Source organism: Gossypium hirsutum, chromosome D04, assembly GCF_007990345.1.
Source record: "Gossypium hirsutum isolate 1008001.06 chromosome D04, Gossypium_hirsutum_v2.1, whole genome shotgun sequence".
Taxonomy (NCBI): domain Eukaryota; kingdom Viridiplantae; phylum Streptophyta; class Magnoliopsida; order Malvales; family Malvaceae; genus Gossypium; species Gossypium hirsutum.
Window position 1 is genome coordinate 977,484 of NC_053440.1, and position 22,950 is coordinate 1,000,433.

Below are 22,950 nucleotides of genomic sequence, written 5' to 3' on the forward strand. Positions count from 1 at the left end.
AACTAATCCTTTTCCGTTAAATGAGGTTCCATAAAAATTGGTATAATGATAATTGAGTCCTCAACTTTTACATTTTGTTTCAATTTAGTTATAATTTCAAAAAAATTAACCCTCAGCATTAAAAATTATCTCAATTTAATCCTCAACATTAAAATTTTCTTCCAGTATTGGAATCCTCTGGGAAGATAAAATTGTTACTTACTTTGATTTGCTTATTTCACAACTTTGAAATTTATATCCTAAAGATGCCTTCATGTGGAGTTGATGATATGAACCTGAAGTCCTTCAAAATTTAAGATGAAGATTTGAAACAGATGTTCATTTAGATTTGTGTTTTAGATTTGTGTGACAATAAATTTAATGTTGTGTCATCCGAGTGACTATGTTTAACAACTTCTAAAAGTTTCAAATATATATTTTTAGAATTAAGACCAATTTGAAATAATTTACAATGTTGAGGGTTAATTTTTCAAAACTATGACTAAATTGACTCGATCTGTAAAAGCTGAGAGCTAAATTTATTATTATATTAATTTTTAAGCTACCATCTCACTCTCCCAGGACAAAAAAAAAACTCGATTAATTGGGTGACCAGTTTAAAAGAATTCATGGTTGGGTGACAAAAAAAACGAACCCATAATTGAGTGACATATGGTGTAGTTTACCGATTTTAAAAAGTTTAAATAGAAATCAAAAGATTTTCCAGGATGGAAATTTTATTGTCACGAGGCTAGAACTACAATTGTTGTGTAATACCCTGTTACCCAGTCCAATCATCGGGCTCGAGTTACAAGGTGTTGTATTCATTGTCGAAGCAACTATGGTCAAATTACATTCAATTACAAACTATTAAACATTCAAATGCAACTAAAACAAGTGTATAAAACGATACATAATCTTTTTTGGGTCTTATACGAGCTAACGAAACTTTTGTTAACCCGAGATCGAAATAGGACTAAATTGTAAGGAATCTAAAATTTTGGATTGACGTCGCGACAATGGAGGTTACTCGTCGCGGCGCAACTCTCTATTTGGTGCTTGTTGTGACCTTGAAGCAATGATGTCGCCACATGAATGTTTATCTATTTCTCGTTGCAATGTCAGAGGTTCGTCGTCGCGACGTGAGTCACTGTTTTCACAATAGCCAACTTGATACAAGTTTGGAAGACCTGAAATCATATTTAAACACATTTCATACTACCATATTAATCACATACCAAAGCATTTAAGACAATTTATATAAAAATTGGTACTTCCAAGTACCATCAAACTACCAATTTCTAACATCAATTAATTAATCTAACTTCTATCATTCATATTTCTAAAAACCAGCCAAACACATATAAACGTTCATAGCCTTTAACTCTAAGGCTCCAAAGCAACTTTAGAAAACATGTTCAAATATGATTTATAAACATTTACATAAGATCACAATTTGACAACCTAATCATTTGAGACATTAAACCAAAATATATTTAGGTGCATGCTAAAGAACCAAAATGAACCATCTTATAAAAACATTGTTGGGTCAGAAATGATAGTTAAGGTGTTGGCTTCAAGTTTTAGGGTTTCGAAAATCATCTGAACCTATGTACAAAGAAAAATAAACCGTACACTGAGCAACAGGGCTCAATGGTACCTTTATGATTCAAAAGATTTAAAATTAGTATAAAAGCATGACAATAAGTATGTGAAATCAAATTGTAACTTGTATAAGTTCATATATATACATATAAAAGTGTGCATATCCCATTAGGAAAGCCAATTTGCTTAACATTTCAACATTATCATCAAAGTTATACTTTTGCTACACACCTTTCAATTTCATACATAACAAAGGCATTACTTTAATCAACTAGTCATGACCTATTTCATTACTTACCTTATACTTTCCGGTCAATCTATTTCTGGAGTCTATCGACTCGGTCAGATTCGTTTCAACCCCTAAGGCTCTATCATCAAAGCTAGCGTCACTTGTCGTAGGCTCTCGCCTTTCCTTTCCCTCTCGACTATCATGCGTCGTATTTAGTTACAAATAATAATTCAATAATAATACAATATCAAATTCCAACCAAATCAAAATTAAATACTAAATCTCACACATTTTACAAATTATTCAATTTAGCCCCTAAAACCTAGACAAGCATAACTTCCAATTCAGGGTCTCAGATTAAAATCTGATTTCACCAATACTTATTAGGGACCCTCTGTTTTCTATCCCTACAAAAAATTCTTGACATTTTTTCATTTTATTCAATTTGGTCCCTAATGTATACCAAATTAGGAAAATTTGTCAAGTTTAGGTACTAAACTGGACTAAAAAAGTTTAGATACCAAATTAAGAAAAAGTCTCAAGTTCATATACCAAATATTATATTAAGCCTTTTGAATATATGCATGTATGATAATCTATTATAAAATTTGAGCTAACTCTAGTTCAATATTATAAGCAAGATAATTTCCTTCTCATTTATAAAATATTAATTATATATTTTATAAAGTATTGTTAGAAAATTATCTCATACATCATTTGTTGAAAAATTAAACTCTACAAGCATGTTTAAAGTGTGGCAAGTGTTTTATAGGGTGTGCGTCATGTAGAAGATTCCTATGGAAGTAATACGGCTGCTACATGAGGATGAAAATGGAACTAGATTGGGAAGACTGATCCCAATTTAGGCTTGCTTGTTTTCTTCTTTTATTATATATATATAAGAGTTACTATTTGGTATATTTATAGTGTACTTTCTTAACTTCACAAATAGAGTTAAAAAAATTTCGGTTATAGTTGTTTCAAGTAATATTTTTTAAACTGGACTGGTGGTCAAACCGATCAAGCCACTAGTTCGTCAGTCCAACCGGTTCAATAAAAAATTATTAAAAATTTTAAAAATCTCGGTTCAACTGGTCTGTATGGCTCCATATAACCAATTCAAAGCCACTCTTCGGACCGATACCCCAGTCGATTCTCAATCCAACCTATCAGTCTGGTCCAGTTCAAACAACATTGGTTTCGAATCCAACATTGTGTAAATCATACATCATTTTTTAAACAAAAAATTTGTCATGTTTCCTATTTCTTTTATATATTTAATTTTTTAATATTTTACTATACATTACAGGATACTTGTCATTACCCCAACCTTGCTTATGGAGTTTAAAATCTTCATTGGCAGTATATCAAATATTTTCCCATAAAAATTAAATATATAAATAAATGTGACACTTATCACACCTTTAACCCATTTGTAGAATCTAAAAACTCTGCAAATATATCAAATAATTACCCATTATTGTTTTATCAAATACCAATTAATAAAAAATGGTATTAAATGTTTGAAGACACGTATGATTAATATATTTTTAAATTCAATAAAAAACGTTAATTAATGTTTAAAAATATCTATATTATTGTTGATTGAGTTTTAGCTCGAGTGACATAGGCATTATTGCTAATGCATGAGTTTGTGAGTTCAAGTGTGTTGAAGCAACGATTATCCTCTTATTTTTTTATTTTTTTATAAAAAAAAACTAAAAACTTGTCTATAATGAAATTTGAACAAATGGAATTGTACATATAAATTTTTTTATCATTTAAAATTTTTAATTTTTGTATGAAACTTTAATAAATATGTTTGTTATATAAAATTGTTATATATTTATATATATTAATAATGTTATTTTAAATATATATTTTTATTTTAAATTCATAATTTCAACATTCATGTATTAAGATTTTTAATAGTTTTAAAATCCCTCAAAAATTATATAGTTTTAAAAATGGGAATTAAATAATTAAATAATTATTTATTTATATATGTCATCTAAGTGAACCCATGATAAAGATAACTTTCCATTATTGGAAAAGAACAAGCACTTTGGAAGTTGGTTGGAAGTTTCATTTTGACTCAATAATTAATTAATTAAAGTTCGAATTTTGTTATTAGACTCTATACTTTGTATAAGTTATGGATTTAACATTTATATTATATTTTGGTCATTTTCAGTTTCTATATTTTTAGAATTTGAAAATTTTAGTTCCAATCTAATGGCAACTATTAAATTTATTAAATTCTGTTATTTTCAAAATTTGATGGTCAGACATATTAGCGCATGTGTAATGCTATGTTAGTTTATTGTTTCTATATATCACTCACAAAAAAAATAGTTAATAGATTTAAAAACGGTGGTTTGCATTAAGATTAAAATTTCGAAATTCAAAAAATATAACAACTAAGAATGATCCAGTTGGAAAACGTAGACTAAATCTATAACTTTACTCAAAATACAAGACTAATAGCATAATTCAACCAAACATAATTAATTGCCACCATTTTGTCAGGACTAAAATTTTGAATTTCAAAAAATACAAAGACTAAAATTAATCAAATTAAAGTACAAGCACTAAATTCACAATTTTCACAAAGTACAGATGCTAATAATAGAATTTAACCTTAATCAAATGCCAACAAAGTGAAAAAAAAGTTACATACTTCACGGAATGGTTCGGGGAGTTCGTTCAATTCACCTCACTACCTTTTATTTAATCTATTTTAATTAATACTAAAAATTCTATCATATTTGTATGTGCGTGAAAATCATATATTTCAAATACAGATTTGTATTTGAAAATAACATATAATAAATAATGAAATGTATGATTTGAAATTAATTAATAATAATATAGCATGAAATATTTATGATCTTAAAATAAAAAAAAATAAATTATGAGTAAAATGAAATTTAAATATGAAAATACATCATATTAAAAATACTAAATGCACTATAATGGTTTATTATGGTGTTGTTAGTAATCTTGCGTTTAGTATCAAGTTGACTCGTGACACCGACTCAATCAATATCATTATTCATATACACAAATATATACAAATTTAGAACACGTATATAACTTATTAAAGTTTCAAAAAAAAAACTAAAAATTGCTTTAGTTCAAATGATTAATGAAAAAGTTTTGTACATTAAATAAGTGAGCAAAACAATCCATCCATTAAAATTGCACCATAAATGTTTGTTTTTGTATTTATATATAAGGTATAATAACAAATTTAGCCCTCAACCTTTACACATTTATTCAACTTGACCCCTACTATTTTATTTGAAGTAAATTAAATTTTTTTGAAACTAATAAAGCTAAATAATAATAAAAAGTCTTAGTAACAAATGAATGAAAAATCAATTGAGTCCTTTTGAAATTTTAAAATTATTAAAAAATTATAAACAAAATTTATAAAAATAAGTTATAAAGATTATAAAATTCTTATTAAAAATAAGAATATGATCCATTAAAATATAATGATTAAAGATTAAAAAAAAACCCCTACTCCTTTATTAGGTTAATATTGTTATTTTCTAATAAAATATTATAATTTTTATAATTTTTATAATTTTTTCTTATAAATTTTGTCTATAATTTTTATAATTTTTATAATTTTTAATAATTTTAAAAATTTAAAAGGGCTTAATTGATTTTAAAAAAAAATTTGTTATTAAAGTCTTTTTGCCCTATTAGCTGTATTAGTTTTAAAGATTTCCAATTTGCTTCCAATAAAAGAGTATGAGTCAAATTAACTAAAGGGGTAAATGTTTAGGGTTAAATTTGTTATTATATCTTATGGTAACGTTTGGCATGATGGAAAATAGTTACTTTCTTGAGAATTTTATCAGTTGAAAAGTGATTTCAACGTTTATTATGTCAATTTTTATTTACTTACCCTAGAATTTAACTTTCCATTGAGAGTTACTTTTCTATGAACATGACAACGTGATTCTTACGATAAAATGTGAGAAAATTAGTTACTTTTCCATGGAAGTTGGAAAGTAAAAAAAAATCAAGACAAAGTGAACCCAAATTTATATTAGTTTAGGGTATTTAATCTATTAATAGATCTAAAAGAAGAAAAGAAGCTTTTGCCTCATTCCTCCGACTTGATTTTCACTGCTACTTCAATATATTACATCATTTACATTTTATATTTATTATCTATTGTTTTTTTCTCTTTTCTTTTTGGTATATTAATTGAAAATTCAATTTTATTCTAGTTTTTATGAATCTTTATGAGCAAAAGAAAAAAAAAGGTTTTGGTTTACTTGTAAGACTGATTTGATTATAACTTTTTTGTATGATTTACCTTTGAATTATGATTTGTTGTATGCGGTTGAGAACGGTTAAAGTACCTCGGAGGCTCTTGTATTATAGGGATTGGATCAAATTAGTCCATCTATTATTAAATGGAACAATTTAGTTTTTATATTATTAAAAAGAATCAAATAAGTCTAAATTGTATCAAAGTTACCATTTACTATATAAAAATGTATTTAAAATTGTAAAAATAGAACATTGATGATGACAATGTATCGTAAAGAAAAGAAAGAAAAATAGAATGCACAGAATTTTAAGTGGAAATCCTTTTGGGAAAAAAACCATGAGCAAATGAGAAGAAAATTAACTATGTTGAATTCGAATGATACAAGATGAGAGACGATTATGTCTATTTATAGGTTTAAAACCTTATTCTATTCAAAGTCAAATAGAAGTAATGCAGTAAGGTTAAAACACATTATTGTAATTAACATCAAATAGAGGAAGTAAACTTCTATACGAATTTCACTTGTGTAGTTTTTTCCTGGCCCCCGCACCCCCGATTGCGACCCCAGTCTAGTATTTTGCTTATTGGGGATCTACAATGGGTTGCGACCATTGACCTTCACTCTCGTAAATCCCCCTATCTTGCCACTTGTATTTTATTTTAACAAGAATTTGGGTTACACAACTTCTAACAAATTTTATTATTTTCAAATGCAATTCAATTTCAAAGCAAAGGATTTCATTTACAAAACCACAAAAACTTTAAAATAATTAATTATGTTTAACATTAAATGTTAACTCTATTCCAATTTGGCATTATTTGATTTTTAATAGTATAAGGATTAATTTGATCTATTTAATAGTAGAGAGACTAATTTGATTAGATCCCTATGATAGAGGGACCTCTTAGAGACATTCGTTGATTAAGAATTCTATTGGAATGATTTTCGAGAATGAGCAAATGATTGGCAACCCATTTAGAAGTAGAATCGATAAGACAAGTGATTAATCAAATTTCAAAGCAGTAATGCATTATATTCAAGTAAATTATATTTTTTTCAATATCCAAAGTAAATCATCTTATATTGGGGCTTTGAAAAAAATAATGTAAAAATTATCGATTAAAATTTAATATTAAATATTTAATACAAATATTTGTTAAGAATAAAATTTATTATAAAAAATTAAATACATGAATATTATATTTTATTTAATAAGGATAAATTTGTAAATTACCATTATATTCTTTGGAAAGTACTTCGTGAACCAAACGTGATAATGCAACCTTCATGATATTTTAATCAATAACTTCCAATATATACCAAACGTTGTACCTAAGGAATCACATTCTACTGGAATATTATAACATGGAGAAGCACCAAAAACCAAAACAAACATTTAACGGTGCAATTTTAACAAAGGAGCTATTTTGCTCACTCATCTAACATATAGGGGCTAATTTACTCAATTTTTTCAATAAAGGGGCTAAAATGTAATATTGAGTATAGTATAAGGGGTTTTGTTTAACTTTTACCACTTAAGTGGTGACTCACAAGCCACCCGTGCATTCTTTTTGGTACGTGTCTTTTTCAAGGACCCACCCATTGCCCTTTTGCCTTCCAAATTACTTCAGTGTCCTTTCCTTTTGTTTTTGGTAACGAGTATAGATCGATTAGTGTAATGTTTTATTTTTTTCAGGGGCTTTAGTATCTTTAGTTTTATTTTACATTTAAGTAAATTATTTTACTTAACTCGATTGGAATCAACATTCCTATCAATACAAGAAGGCATAGGTTCGAGTGCGTTGAAACAGATTATCCTCTTATTTATTAGTTGAGGGGAGCTATGTCTAGTTCTAAACATTATGTAAAACAAAAAAATAGATATAATAAAAAACACATAATAAATTTCATAAAATAATTTATAATTTCCATAACACAATGTACCAAAAATATTTGTAATAATAGTAGTTGCCAACTTTTATAAATTTTTATTTTGGGTATCAAAAATAAAAAAAATACAAATTAAGCACTTCTCGATAATAATCATTTTCAATATTATTATACACTCATCTTAGTTATCCAACATTAACAACTTTTCATTTTAATCCCTCATTTTATCTTTTTGAAAAATTAAGTTAATACTTTTAGAGTTAATTTTAGTTTTTTTTTTTGAAAAAACCAAGGGTTTTATTAGAAAAGGTTAAAAAATTGATTTTTAAAAAGATAAAACGAGAGACTAAAATGAATACTTATTAAAGTTGGGTGAGCTAAATGAGTATACAATAACGTTGAATTAACGAAATGGCCAAACTGAAAACGATTGTTAACGATTTTTTATTTCTGGTGCCCAAAATAAAAGGCTAAAAGAAGTTGAGTAGTGATATTGTTATTGGCAATACATTATGTTAATTTTTACATTAATCTCATCATAAATTAGTTTTTAACACATCTGCTCTTTTTTTGATACAATAATTTAGAACTATCCATAGTTTCTCCTTAACTCTTAAATTGAAGGATAATACGTTTCGGTATACTTAAACTCGTATCTTTCTACACTGACAATAAAGGTAAAATTTTAATATTTAGTGAATACCATATATGATAAATGCTACTTACCATAATTAACTGACAACCAAAAAGCATTTGTAATGACAAATATTTGGATCTTCAAAATGGTACGTAATACATGCATGTGAATAGATAAATTTATTTATTTGAATTTTATAATTTAATAATATATATTTTATGAGGGAAAAGAATGGTTAAGGAGGTATAAGAATTCCTACATCTTCCTCTTCATCTCGATTCCCAACAACCAACTCTCTAACTTCTCTCTGTATCTCCCACCATGGCCGCAAGTGCCACTCGCCTCCGACGCCTTGCCTCCGCGGCTGTAGCAGTTACCGCATGCGGTGGCGCAGTCCTTTTAACTCCTTCTGTATCTTCCAATGACCGCGCTAGTGGCCACCCTACAGTAGAGTCCCTGAGGCAGATAATTAATGACCCAAGCGCCGTCGTCCCGTCCCGCACTCTTCAGGAATCGGCTCTGATTAGTTCTAAATCTGGTCCACTCGACATCCTAGTCGTCGGCGGTGGTGCCACTGGCTGCGGCGTTGCACTGGATGCCGCTACTAGAGGCCTCCGAGTCGGCCTCGTCGAGCGAGAGGATTTTTCCTGTGGAACGTCTTCGCGGTCCACGAAGCTAATTCATGGAGGTAAGGATAAATCTTCTTATGTAAATGTGTATGTATACGCGTATATGAACGGTTATTTCAACCTTTCCTTAATAAAAAAAATGAATCACTGTTTTCTTTTTTTCTTCTTCAAGTCTTCTGTAATTTCCACCATTTATTTGAAAATGTGCTTTAGTAAATAAATTAAAAAACGAAGAAACTTCAAGCTGGCTTGCACGGTCATAGATGCCTTCTCTTCGCTATACATATGACATATCAAATGTTTCAAAATTGCTGATTTTCAACATTGATCGTTGACGACGCCGCCAAATCCACCATGATGATCGCATAGGATTCGAAATTTTGAAAAGAGAAAAGGGGAAATTCTTGGGAATTCACTCTATGTGTAGAAGATATTAGATATTGAAATTTCTAATTTTTGCCGAGGGAACGTGGATTTTAAGTACATATATGAACATCGATTAGTTCTGTTAAAATTTTTTCTTCAGTATATCATATTCTCCATTAAAGCATTGTTGAGGGAAGCCGACTCCTTTCTGCAGGTCAGTCGACTCTGGACTGACGGACTTCTCCGGAAGGAGGTGGCCTCCTCTCAACAAGTATCAATTATACTTGTATTAATTTATTAGCAAACTTTTTTTTTCTTTTGAAATTTGAAGTAGTTTTCTTGCCTCGTCTATCTTACTAAGGTCAGAAGTCTTCCTTTCAGTTGAATTATATAAAATGTTTTGGATGGATAGCAATTTATGATGTCATGTGTCAGTTTTATTGTTGCCTTTAGGATTGAAATTTAATTATAATCCATAAAATATGTACACGAGGCCAATTCCTTTTCTTCTTCATAAGCTGGTTTTGTTTTTTCGGCAAATCCATTTGTTCAATTATGCTAGGAGTCCGCTACTTGGAAAAAGCTGTCTTTGGCCTTGACTACGGGCAATTGAAACTGGTTTTCCATGCACTCGAGGAGCGTAAACAAGTTATTGAGAATGCTCCTCATCTCTGCCATGCCTTGCCCTGCATGACACCCTGTTTTGACTGGTTTGAGGTAGTATATTACTGGATGGGCTTGAAAATGTACGATTTGGTCGCTGGAAGACGTCTTTTACATTTTTCCAGATATTATTCTGCACAAGAGTCTGTTGAACTCTTCCCTACACTTGCAAGGAAGGGCAAAGGTAGAAGCTTGAGGGGCACAGTTGTGTACTATGATGGTCAGATGAATGACTCGCGCCTAAACGTTGGATTAGCTTGCACTGCTGCGCTTGCTGGGGCAGCAGTGCTTAACCATGCAGAAGTTGTTTCCTTTCTTAAAGATGAAGGTACTCAGCGGATAATCGGTGCAAGAATTCGTGACAATCTGTCAGGTACAGAAGGCATGTCCTTTCAGCAAAATGTTCACATAAATGATTAACCAATTCAACCATACGACAATTTGCATATCTGTCTTGATTTGTTTATTTTCTGTTCTGTACCTTTTCATGAAACCTTAAGTTTTAAGTTTTAAAAAAGAAAGAGAAGAAGAGAAGTCAAATGACTATAGATTATTGAAGTACTTGTTAGTGACATTCTAGCAATGAATTGAGACGCATTTGATATCTATTGTTTGAAAATATGAATCAGCTTTCCGTCCAAGCAGTTGAATGAGACTACCATTTGAATTCTTTGTAGTTGACTGTACTAGTTAGTTTTTATCACCATTTGAACTCTATGAGTTTAACTTGCTGTAGTTAGTTTTGCCTTTAATGCATTAATTACCTTTTAAACACTTGAATGTGTTGCACTAGGCTATCTCCTTGTTCATACAATGGTAAGACTGAGATCTAAGTTCTAAAATTAGACAAAAATGAGACAGAAAATTGTGAAAATTCAATTTATCCTTATTCTTAGAATCAAATGCCAATATAATGCAGGTGCGTGATAGTGGCTTAAATGCCCCCTAAAAGGATATTTTTCTTTCCTTTTTTATCAAACTTGAGGGCTTTCCATTGAAATTGTGTACCGTAATTAGCAGTCTTGTTTGTCACGGAGCTTTGGTATTAAAACATCAAACTTTCTTTAGATGAGGGTGCTCGGTTGGAAATAATTAGTGTTTCTTTTTTCAGTTTAGACCTTATGTTATTCAATCCTTACATTTCAAATACGTTGCAATCCTAGTTAAACATTTCTACATTTTATTATTTATTTTTGGCTTATTTCATGCCCTGCAAGATTGAAGCATTTTTTATTATTCTTATTCTTATTATTAATGTCATTGTCGTTGTCACTGTTATTGTTATTGTTGTGCTGTTATCAATCAAGAAGAAAAGAGGAAATTTTTTTTGTTTACATGCAGGGACAAGGGTTAGCACATAAGGACTAAATATGTGCTTTCTACTTTTCTTCCTTCATTAACTTTGTTTCTGCATATGAATATTGGTGGAATTAGGTAGCTTACTTGGTTTTCTATTTGATCCTTTTGCTCATTATCATATAAACAGGCCAAGAGTTTGACGCCTATGCAAAAGTTGTTGTGAATGCGGCTGGACCATTTTGTGACTCTGTAAGGAAAATGGCTAACAAAGATGCACTGCCTATGATATGTCCTAGCAGTGGTGTACATATTGTTCTCCCAGATTATTATTCTCCAGATGGAATGGGTTTGATTGTCCCTAAAACTAAGGATGGACGTGTTGTCTTCATGCTACCATGGTTGGGGAGAACTATAGCTGGCACTACAGATTCTAGTACTTCCATCACTCCACTCCCAGAACCGAATGAGAATGAAATTCAATTTATACTTGACGCAATCTGCGATTACCTTAACATCAAGGTATAGCATGGATTTATCAATGTTCAATGTTTTGACTTTTTCTTTCACTTTATTTCTCATTTCAATCACGTTTTTTGGCAAATGGTTCAGTCTAAACTTTTTATTAAATTTATGGTGGAAAACTTTAGGTACGACGTACAGATGTTCTTTCTGCCTGGAGCGGTATCCGCCCATTGGCGGTGGATCCTAATGCAAAGAACACTGAAAGCATCTCTAGAGATCATGTTGTGTCTGAGGAGTATCCTGGTTTGGTGACAATCACTGGTGGGAAGTGGACTACTTATCGGAGGTATTATTTACTTTGTTTTTGCTAAATTTTCTTTTGGAGTGGCAATATATTCTGGGTTTTTTTCCAATGCATGGTTGCAAGTATTAGTTGTACTGCAAGAGCTGAGTTTATCTTGATGGGCTACTGTTGAACTTATACTATCAAGTGAAAATTTGGAGTGTAGGTTGAACCATTGAATTACAGATCTAGTGATAAACATACTCCTAGATTTTGGAGCTTGGTATCTTGTTCTTTTGTGCTCCTCTGTTTCCCTCACTTTGTTCTTTTCGGCATGAGTTGTTCCGCTTACTAGAACTAGTTTCAGTATGGCAGAAGATGCAGTTAATGCTGCTATCAAGTCTGGTAAACTGAGCGCAAGCAATGAATGTATAACAAGCAACCTGCGGCTGATTGGTGGAGATGGATGGGAACCCTCACTTTTTACTGTTCTTGCTCAACAGTATGTACGGATGAAGAAGTCTGATGGTGGTAAAGTTGTTCCTGGGGTGATGGACACCGCTGCTGCAAAGCATTTGTCTCATGCATATGGCACCTTAGCAGAACGAGTAGCCACCATAGCTCAGGTTGGTTTTCGGTGCTCTCATAATTATATAACTGTTAATAATGAGTCTTAATGGCTGTAGTAATTAGGTAATTGTGCATCTGTCTATTGCACATTGAACTTCGAGTGGAGACAAATTTAGGGGATTTTAGTGTATAATTATCTAGCAACACCTCATTAATCAAATGTATTAAGAATTAGTGAATTGAATAGCTTTCAGAGATCTTCATTCTGATACTGGTTTGTTCTTCTGAGAGGGATAATAATAACTGGGAATAGGCTTGGAATTATAATCTTAGGCATTTTTATGACATTACTCGATGAGAGAGTAAAGAAATGCAAATTTAACTTAGAATGTCATGAGCTTCTCATAATTTATTTCTGGTGATAGTTCTAGGAATCGTGCATTAGTTTTATTTGTGTACTGAATTGTGAAATATCAAATGAGATTATGTTCCTTATCAGTGGGAGCTGGCTTGTCAAAATACTCTCGATCATCAGGTCTCCACGCCTGTTTAAAATTTAAATGACCAGCTTGGGTGCTACTAGGGACTGGACAAGCAATTCTTGGTTCTTCAGTTTTTCTCGGCATAATAAATATATGCACTAATTATTGACCTCGTAGTCATGTAAGACTATGTCACTTGGTCTTTGGTAAGAATCCCAAATACGGTATGCATCCAGCATGGATATGTTTAATCTTTTTTCTAGGTTTTTCATGTATTTGGAGGATCTTTGAAAGGTGAAATCCCCACACTCATATCCATATATGTGTTAGACATGGTTGTCAAACACAAATACTTCAAGGGAAATGAAGAGTTGGAGCCAGCATGGATATAAAAACCTTGTAATCAATCAAAAGCTGCAATAGCTTTGTTAGCTTTAATAGAACCGGTTCTAGGACATGGTTTTAGTATAATGCTCTTGAATTTTTGTCCCAAGTGCCACCATCTAATCTAGTGACCTAGCATTGAATGATTTGGGAATATTTAAGTATTATATCATTTGAATGTCAAAATTAATGTCTCTGAACATGCAATTTGTAGTTCCTTTATGGTTGGTTAACAATTTCACATCTGCCTTTCAACTGTTAGAATGAAAATTTGGGCAAGAGGCTTGCTCATGGATACCCCTATCTGGAGGCGGAGGTTGCATACTGTGCTCGAAATGAGTACTGCGAATCTGCTGTTGATTTCATTGCCAGGAGATCTCGCCTTGCTTTCCTTGACACCGATGCAGCAAGCCATGCGTTGCCACGCATTATCGAAATACTTGCCACAGAGCACAATTGGGACAAGTCAAGGCAGAAGGAAGAAATGCAGAAGGCTAAAGAATTTTTGGAAACTTTCAAGTCTTCTAAGAATGCACATTTCCATGATGGGAAGCATCAGTAATAAGTATTTTATATTCTATTCATCAATCCGATAAAGACTCTCACAAGTTTTAGGTACCATATTACTGAGATGTGGCTGTTAACTTTTGTTTTAGGTCTTGAAATGAACCAAAGCGATTTTCGGAGTTTAAGGGTCTCCGATTTCCAATGTGTTGTTTTTTCTTTCTTGTCTTTATACAGGCGCATACATCTACTTCTTCATTCAGCAGACCAAACCGGATTGATTTTGTCAAGCTTGCTCTACATCGTTAATAAAGATTGCTGGATCCCAGGACATTTGTAGCAACATGTTCCCCTGTTCCTGGTTCACATTGGTAAATAATTTTATCTTAAAGTAATGAAAGTTATTTTTCCCTGCATTTCTAACATATCTGGGTTCATGCTTACAAACTGTTGCTGTCCGATTCATACAAAATTTAAATCATTTGTTTTGATGTCTATCAATTTTCATGGGCACCATACCGTTTACTTTCTTGATCATGGAAAGACTGAATTGTCTGCCGTTTTGCTTAGCTCAAATAGGAGCGTGAGTATAGATTACTCCTAAGTTACTTATCTCATAGCCTGAGCATTGGATATATTAGTATGTGTTTCACATGTTTCCTGTTAGAAACATGGCATCCGTTAATTTCATTAAAAATTTATATATATAAAAAACGATAATGTAATTATTTTTAAAATATAAAAACTTGGTAAACGACTTCTTCAGTCTCTCTCAATTTTAAAATTGAGCAAATTGGTCCATTTGCAAAAAACAGAGCAATTTAATTTTTGTCGATTTTGAAATGAGCAACTAGGACAATTAATCACAATGTTAATGTTTTTCATCAATTGTATATGATTTTGATTGATATAATAACAAATTTAGTTTTCACTATCAATTTGGTTCTAATTTAGCAAATTTATCTTGCAATTTTTGTGTAAATGTATAAAAGTTGAGGTTGAATTTGTTGAATGTTTTAGAATTAAGCCAAAATGGCAAAATATGTGAACTTGAAGGCTAAATTTATTGTTATACCAAATCAAAATTATGTACACTTGATAGAAGATATTATCGTTGTGATTAATTGTCCCTAGTTGTTCTAGTTGCTCACTTTCGAAATTAATAAATATTAAATTGTTTTAATTTTTTTTGAAAGGGATCAATTTGCCCAATTTCAAAATTGGGAGGGATTGAAGATGTCTTCTTACCAAAAAATAAAAATAATATTTAAAAACATGTAATTTTAAGAAATAATAGAAAATGTAATTATATTTTTAAACATAAAAATTTAAATTACTTGTTAAAAATTAGAAAATAATAAATAAAATATATTTATCTATATTTATTTTTATTAAAATAAGTAACAAACATATTTTCATTTCTTGTCATTTTTATATTTTCAAAATAAACTCAAATATTATAATTATTGTAACAAGTAATTTTAAAAGGTTTAATTTAAAATAATTTTGAGTTAAATATTTAAATACTTATTAAATTTATTTTTAGAACAAAAACTTGGAGAGCAAAATAGAAGTAGGTATTTTATTGACTAATATGGATGGTTACAATGCTTTTCTAAAGTCTATGTTTATAGACACAAGACGTATAAATGAAATAAAATTTTACATCTAATTAATATTAGATTAAACTTATATTGATCTTGATGGACATCCACTTAATAATAAAATATTTGTAATATTTCTCTTAGGTGTCTATTGGTAGATAACATGCCTCGTTAAAATCTTACTAAGATAAAAATCTTATGGGGAAAAAAAATCTAGTGAAGTAAAAAGAGTATACTTATCTAATTCTGCCTTATTAAAAACCTTATCAAGAAAATTTAGTGAGACAAAACCTCAATTAAGGAAAAAATAGTACAACGCGTATTTATTTCCTTAATGACAATATAACATAATAACTCATATTCTACGTATTCAATCTTGAGTACTAGCTTTCAAATAATCACTTAAATGGATTTGATAAATGCTCATGTCATCATTCTTCTAGAAGTCACGAGTGAGAAAGATTTCTGAAGAAATATATTTTGATCTCTTTAAGAGTTTCAATACTAATTATAGCAAACTTTGATCATGGTTCTATTATAAGAATACATATGAGGATTTTGAATTATTTTATAATCTTCCTTCAATTACTATTCATTAAGTCGAATTTACCACATATGTCCAAAATAATTTAATAAATACTTACACAAATATATCGAACAAATTCTTGGGAATTCTTGTATGCTTCTAGCATTCTAAATCCTTCAAGGATTTTAATATAAATTTCATTATATAGTGATTCATATCATAATACGTATGTTAAATCTGTCATGAACTGCCAAGCTAATAAAATATCTAAAGATTCTTGCATCCACTTCAAAAAATATTATACATTTCATAATCAGTGTCAAGACTTAGCTAAAGACTTCTTTTTACTTATTTTATTTCGCAAAACTACTCATTGTACCATTACTAGCTTTATACATTTAGACGTTTGGACTTCTAGTCCAAAATTTTCATTAATTTAATTCTACTAGAATTGCGTTTTCCATTTTGGCCAATCTATTCATGTCTATATTTCTTAATAGATTTATTCAAGACCCTCATTTTCTTTCATTATTTCAACATTGCAAAAACGTTGTCGACAACTTTTCATTTCCAAGGTTTCATGTTTTCTCGTATTGACATAACTTATTGAGATCTCTTTATTTTTTTCATTTCTATCTTCAAGTACCTAAATCTCTTTTGGAGTTTTAATAATTAGTTATGTCTTAAGTTTCTTTTGAAGTACCTATCCCACTATATGATCATCTAGATTAATTTTTTTTACGAGAATTTTCATCTTTGGAACCGATCAATCTACCATTCTTCAAGCATACATTACTTTCATTTATTCTAACTGATTGTCCTACTGAAACTTTGATTCAAATGAAAACATTAGTTAATATATAACACTTGATTATACTCATTAAGTCAGTAAATACATTTGGTAGTTAAACTTATAATAAAGTGAGATATCTTTTTAGATTTTTAGTTCAAATTATTTTCTTCGAGGATCTAGATAATGATAATTCATTCCAAGTAATTTATTTATCTAGTTATTATTTCTCTCCCTATAATGTTGAAAAAATTATCAAATCAAATAGTAACCACAAATCATGTTATAATTGAATGTCTCATTTATTCAATACATTTAATAATAAAATGAGACTCATAACTAATGTATATTCCTAACTTTCTTTGAGAGTATTTTATGGATTTTGGTAGAGCAACTTAAATATATCTTATACTAAAAATAATAATCAAAAGTGAGTTGTATTTGACTTCCGACAAAAAACCAATTGTAATGGGGAGTATTTATCACAACTTATTGGCATGATACGTATAAGTGTCGATTCGTATAAAATATCATATCCTTATACATATTTAAAAAATTGTGTTCTCAAAAAGATATGATTTAGCTACTAATTGGAGGCATTTAATTGTTGGTTCTACTAAACCATTTTATATGTATAAGCAACAGGCTTTATAATAGTTATTCACACTAACAATCTAGCATACATTGATCATTTAAAGCTTGAGAAATAAACTCACAAGCATCAGTAATAATTGCCTCACTTGCATAATCTGAAAGTTTTGTTCTTAAACAAATTATTAAAAGAAGTAATCTTGTAAACTATAGGTTGTGCTTTGATAACTTATATGTAATTATTTTGTAGATGCATCTACTAAAATCATATTATAACATCCACTTCCTGGATAAAATGAGTTCATATTTCTTTCACAAATGCAAGAGATCCAATCTCATCTTTTGCTAACAAGGTTTAATAAATCTTCTTTGAGAACATGTAACACTTGATAAATGAAAAATCTTTTGGTTCTTTAATAAATATCCATGTAAATTCTTATCTTGTCGTATCATTTTTTATTGGGATGGTTTAACCGATCATGCCAACTTATTAGTATATTTGAACTAGTAAATTTTTGGTTTACTATGTACATGATTCAATGATACTAATGCAAACTTTTGATTTACCATCTTATATGATTTAACAATACTAATATATACATAGTACCAATTAGAGGGGAAAACGATAGTTTTTCAATACAAAATTCTTACCCAATATAATAGATTTAATTAACTGTCTCCTCATCCATAGTATCAATATGATATCTGTTACAACGTATATCATTTTAAAACAAAATGATTTATTTGAGATTGAATAGAATAAAGTGCATCAATTATCATTTTGTTTCTTCGGATAACAATGTATTAGCTCTTCTAGAGCCTTCAGTTAATTTAATACTTTGAGATTAACATGTTTTATTACCAATTGAACATAGATTAACATTATATTAGCTATTATGGTAGTGGGAAGAACTGATATGATCATCCTTTTTACAATTATTATAGTTCCACCTACCACGTCCACAATTACATCTTTCAGATTTATGATGTATTATTGCATTCACTTCAGGGAATGAAATAGATTTAGTAGGATGAGCTTCAAGATTTTCATTAATGACTTGTTCCTTTATTCAACCTTTTTCATTTAATGCCTTGTTATTTTATTCAACCATAAGTAAACATTTAAAATATATCTTAAAATCTTTTTCATAATATTGCTGATGCAGCAGCGCATTTGAAACATGAAAAATTAGAGCAAGTTCTCATTAGTAAAATAGGAACACATTTAAAGCATGAAAAGTTAAAACAAATTCTCATTAGTCATATTCTCGCATAATTTTAATTGAGATCTTCCCCTGAACACTACAATGTAAAACTCACAATTTTAAAATTTTACAACTTCAAGTGCATCCAACCGTCACAATTTTTATAAAAAATTATCATAATCCGATGGTCATATCTTTTTCTTAAAATTATTCCACAATTTAAGTGGATATTACATGTTCAAATATTTTGCTTTCAACTCTTCATGGGGATGATGACGAAAAATGTCAGATAATCACAATCAATTCAATTTCTCATATAAAGAAATGTCACATTATCATCCTATCATGCAAATCAAATCTTTAAGTACTCATGGATTATGTATGATATAATCTAATAACAAAACCTTTCTCATACCAAATATGTATATTTTTTATTCACAGTCTCAATATGAGATCTATTACAATGATTATCTTTTAGCATTAACCATCACAAATTTTATTCTTGTAGGTATTGATATATTAACTCTTCTTGAGTTTTTAACTAATTTTTTACAACCAAATATTGCAATAATATTGGTTTGTTTCGGTACTGAATAAGATAAATACTTTCTATCTATAAGGATAGTATTCATTGCTACACTGTTAATGAGGTATATATATTTAGGGGTGTTCAAATGGTTAACCAAATAGTTAACCGAATCGAACTAACATTAACTGAACTTTTTAATCCTTTAACCGAAGCAAAATATTTTGGTTAATTGGGTTGGTTAACTGAACTTTTTAATCCTTTAACTGAACTAGCATTCTGGGATGATTTGATGAACGACTCAAGTTTGAGAATTAAAATATTTATTTTGAAGTCGAAGGGCCAAATAAATAATTATCCCTATATTTTACTACTATTTTTATTGAAAAATTGATACCTGCGCAACACATGGATGTCATGTGGCTAGCACGTGACAATGATGTAGTTGACATGTCTCATTATGTTTTTAAGTAGACATGTATCATTATTTTTTAGAAAGGAAAAATACCTAGAAAATCCCTACACTATAGATTCATAAACAATTTAGTCCCTCTCAAAACAAATAGAGTAATTTAATCTCTGTCCTATTAGAAAGTAAGCAAAAAATTAACCACTTTGTTAATAATCTATAGGGTAAGTCTATAGGGTAAGTAGTAATGCCCTTATAAAAATAAATTAAATAATTTAGTCCCTATAGTATTAAAAAAATAGCAAATAAAAAGAACTGAAACAATTTTAACCATTTCCATTAATAAAAAATACTGTTGTTAAAAGAGAAAAAAATATATAAATGCAATTGAGAACAACATGGTAATGTATAAATGTATACTATGGGTTGAATTTTAAAAAATTAACAAAAAAATTTAATATTTATGAAAATTATAATAATTCAAAAAAAATAGTTCTAAGTTTCTGGGAAAATTTTAAATAACCTGTTTAAAATATTACTACAAATCTTATTACACGCATATGCGTGTAAGAACTACGGATTTAAAATATAAATGTGTGTTTAAAAATAAAGTACAATAAACAAGGAAACGTATGGCTTGAAACGAATTAATCATAATAACACATGAAATATATACGATATTAAAATAAAAAAAAATTAAATTAATTTATAAGTAAAAGGAAACTTAAACACATAAATACATCAGATAAACAATATTAAATGCACTTCAATTATTTATCATGGTTTTGTCATTAATTGCGAGTTAGAGTCGAGTTAATTTGAGACGCCAACTCAATTAACAATATTATTAATATATACAATTAATGGAGATAATATATTGTGTCTATTAGAACAAAAATGTATAAAATAAATCAAAATAAAGCTTTGGTTGAGTGGTAAATTTAAGGTTTTACTAATCTAATTGGTGCGGGTTAAAATACCACAATATGCACATTTTTATTGATTTTTATTAAAATGGAAAGACTAGAATACCCCCGAATAATATAAATTATTTTAATTTCATAATTTTTCAAATCAAGTTGGTGACTCGGTTGAGGGTAACATCAACTCAGTAAAACACTCAATAAATATATAGATAAAAATGGTGAGCATTTGGTATACTAGTAGTGTACTTTTTTTATTCCACAAGCTGCCTTAAAAAATTGACACAAATCTCTTCTTTTTTTTAATATATATATATTTTTAATAATTTACTATATCTCTATAGGATACTTATCAACCCTTTGACCCTACTTGTAGAATTTAAAAACTCCACTTGTAGTGTACCATATATTTTCTCATACATGTAGTTCTTAAACTTGACAACTTTTCTCACATTGGTCCCTAAACTTTTTTTTATCTAAATTAGTACCAAAACTTGACAATTTTTCTTAATTTGGTCCCTAAACTTGAATTTTATTAAGGTATGACGATGTGTGACGAGAAATTATTTGTTACATATTTTAGGCTCTACTCACTCTCTCATACACAATGTTTCTAAGTGATTTTCGTTAGTTTTGAGTTTTTTAGTTAATTTTACAACCAGTTGTTGTAGAATAAGTATTAGTTTATTTTAATGTTTTTAGGTTATTTTTAGTACTTTTTGTATGTTTTTTTTATTTAATAAGCTTTTTCAATGTATTTTCTAAGATATTGAACAAGTTTGAGGGAAGAGCCGCTGCCTTGGCACAATTTTGCACATTAATTCTCCTCTGATTTTTTAGAAAGGTCGTTGTGATCTTTTCAACAATTATATTGGTTTTATTTAGTTATCTTTTCTTATGCTTTAACAACGAGTTAAATTGTTTATGTGGTAGGGAGAGCCTTAGGTGTCGAAATCTTTTTAGAAATCGACTTTTTAATTTAAAATGAGAATGGAGTTACCACCAATCTTTTTATTAGGTGTGTTTGGATCACCTCGAAATTTAATCATTTTAATAAAAATGTTAACTAAAACGATAATTTTCAGTCTACGAAATCTAAGAAGTGGGTTCGGAAGTCGGTTACGTATGAGGAAGGATTAGCACACTCATAACGCTCAAAAATTGGTACCTAGCTGATTACTTGAAGTCTTAGTGTCAAAAACTGAGAATTCGAAGAGAAATTAAAATGCGATCCCCTTTTACATGATGTTTTTTAATGGCATTTGAAAATATTACTATCTAAATTAAGTTTCACGGAGGAGGTTTTCTTATTTTGGACTAATCGAGAGGAAATGGTCATGTCTCGTAAGTTAGAGCATGATATTTCAAATCCCCAAGAATAAGATACTCGTCGTTTAATTATTATCTAAGTCTTATGTTTTTTTATTTATTTTAAAAGGACGTTCGATTATTTTGGTTCAAGGAGAAAGTCGTACCCGGTAAGTTAGAGGCACAATTTCTCGAATCCCCAAAATAAAGAATATTGCCTCGATTCAAATTACTAAATATAGGTCATATAAAAACGAACACAACATTTAATGCAATTGCGATTAATTTATTCGAGTGTTGGTACCAAAATGAATGAATATTGAAACATATTATATAATATGGTTGTGACAAAAATGGAATAAAATAGTTTACATGGGTAAAAAAATGATAATAAAATAATAAAAAAGTAGTAATAAGAATAATTTTTAATCAATTAATAATACTATTTTTAATAATGGTAATAGTAGTAAAATAATAAGTGGGATATTACCAATGACAAAATGTTAAGCATAAAATATTAATTAGCAATAATAATCATTTAACAATAACATCGACATTTTAAAAAATGAACTAAAATGAAAAGATCAAGAAAATTAAGGATAAAAATGCAAGTTCCACAAATTAAAGGGTAAAAATATAAATAGGGAAATTAAAAATGATGGAAATTAAATAATAGAAAGTAAAAGGGTGGAATTAAATAAACAGGGGATTAAATTGAAATTCAAACAAAATTTAAAGTATGAATTGCAAAAAAAACAAATAAAGCAAATAAAGAACTAAATTAGAAAATT

The 22,950-nt window shown here is 29.3% G+C and overlaps 1 protein-coding gene across 3 annotated transcripts; it reads left to right on the forward strand.

The window, feature by feature from the left end:
• Positions 1-8,870: 8,870 nt before the first annotated feature.
• Positions 8,871-14,700, forward strand: LOC107941675 (glycerol-3-phosphate dehydrogenase SDP6, mitochondrial). 3 transcript variants are annotated; one of them, XM_016875251.2, is made up of 7 exons: positions 8,871-9,323; positions 10,193-10,666; positions 11,780-12,111; positions 12,240-12,400; positions 12,705-12,963; positions 14,036-14,338; positions 14,430-14,700. In XM_016875251.2, exons 1-6 carry the CDS (start codon positions 8,957-8,959, stop codon positions 14,333-14,335), a joined length of 1,893 nt encoding a protein of 630 aa, XP_016730740.1. In that variant the 5' UTR covers positions 8,871-8,956; the 3' UTR covers positions 14,336-14,338; positions 14,430-14,700. The 3 variants fall into 3 exon arrangements, 2 of the variants coding, with proteins under 2 accessions (XP_016730740.1, XP_016730739.1); XR_001695679.2 differs by having other exon boundaries at positions 8,872-9,323; positions 14,036-14,388; positions 14,515-14,700; XM_016875250.2 differs by having other exon boundaries at positions 14,036-14,700.
• Positions 14,701-22,950: the final 8,250 nt, after the last annotated feature.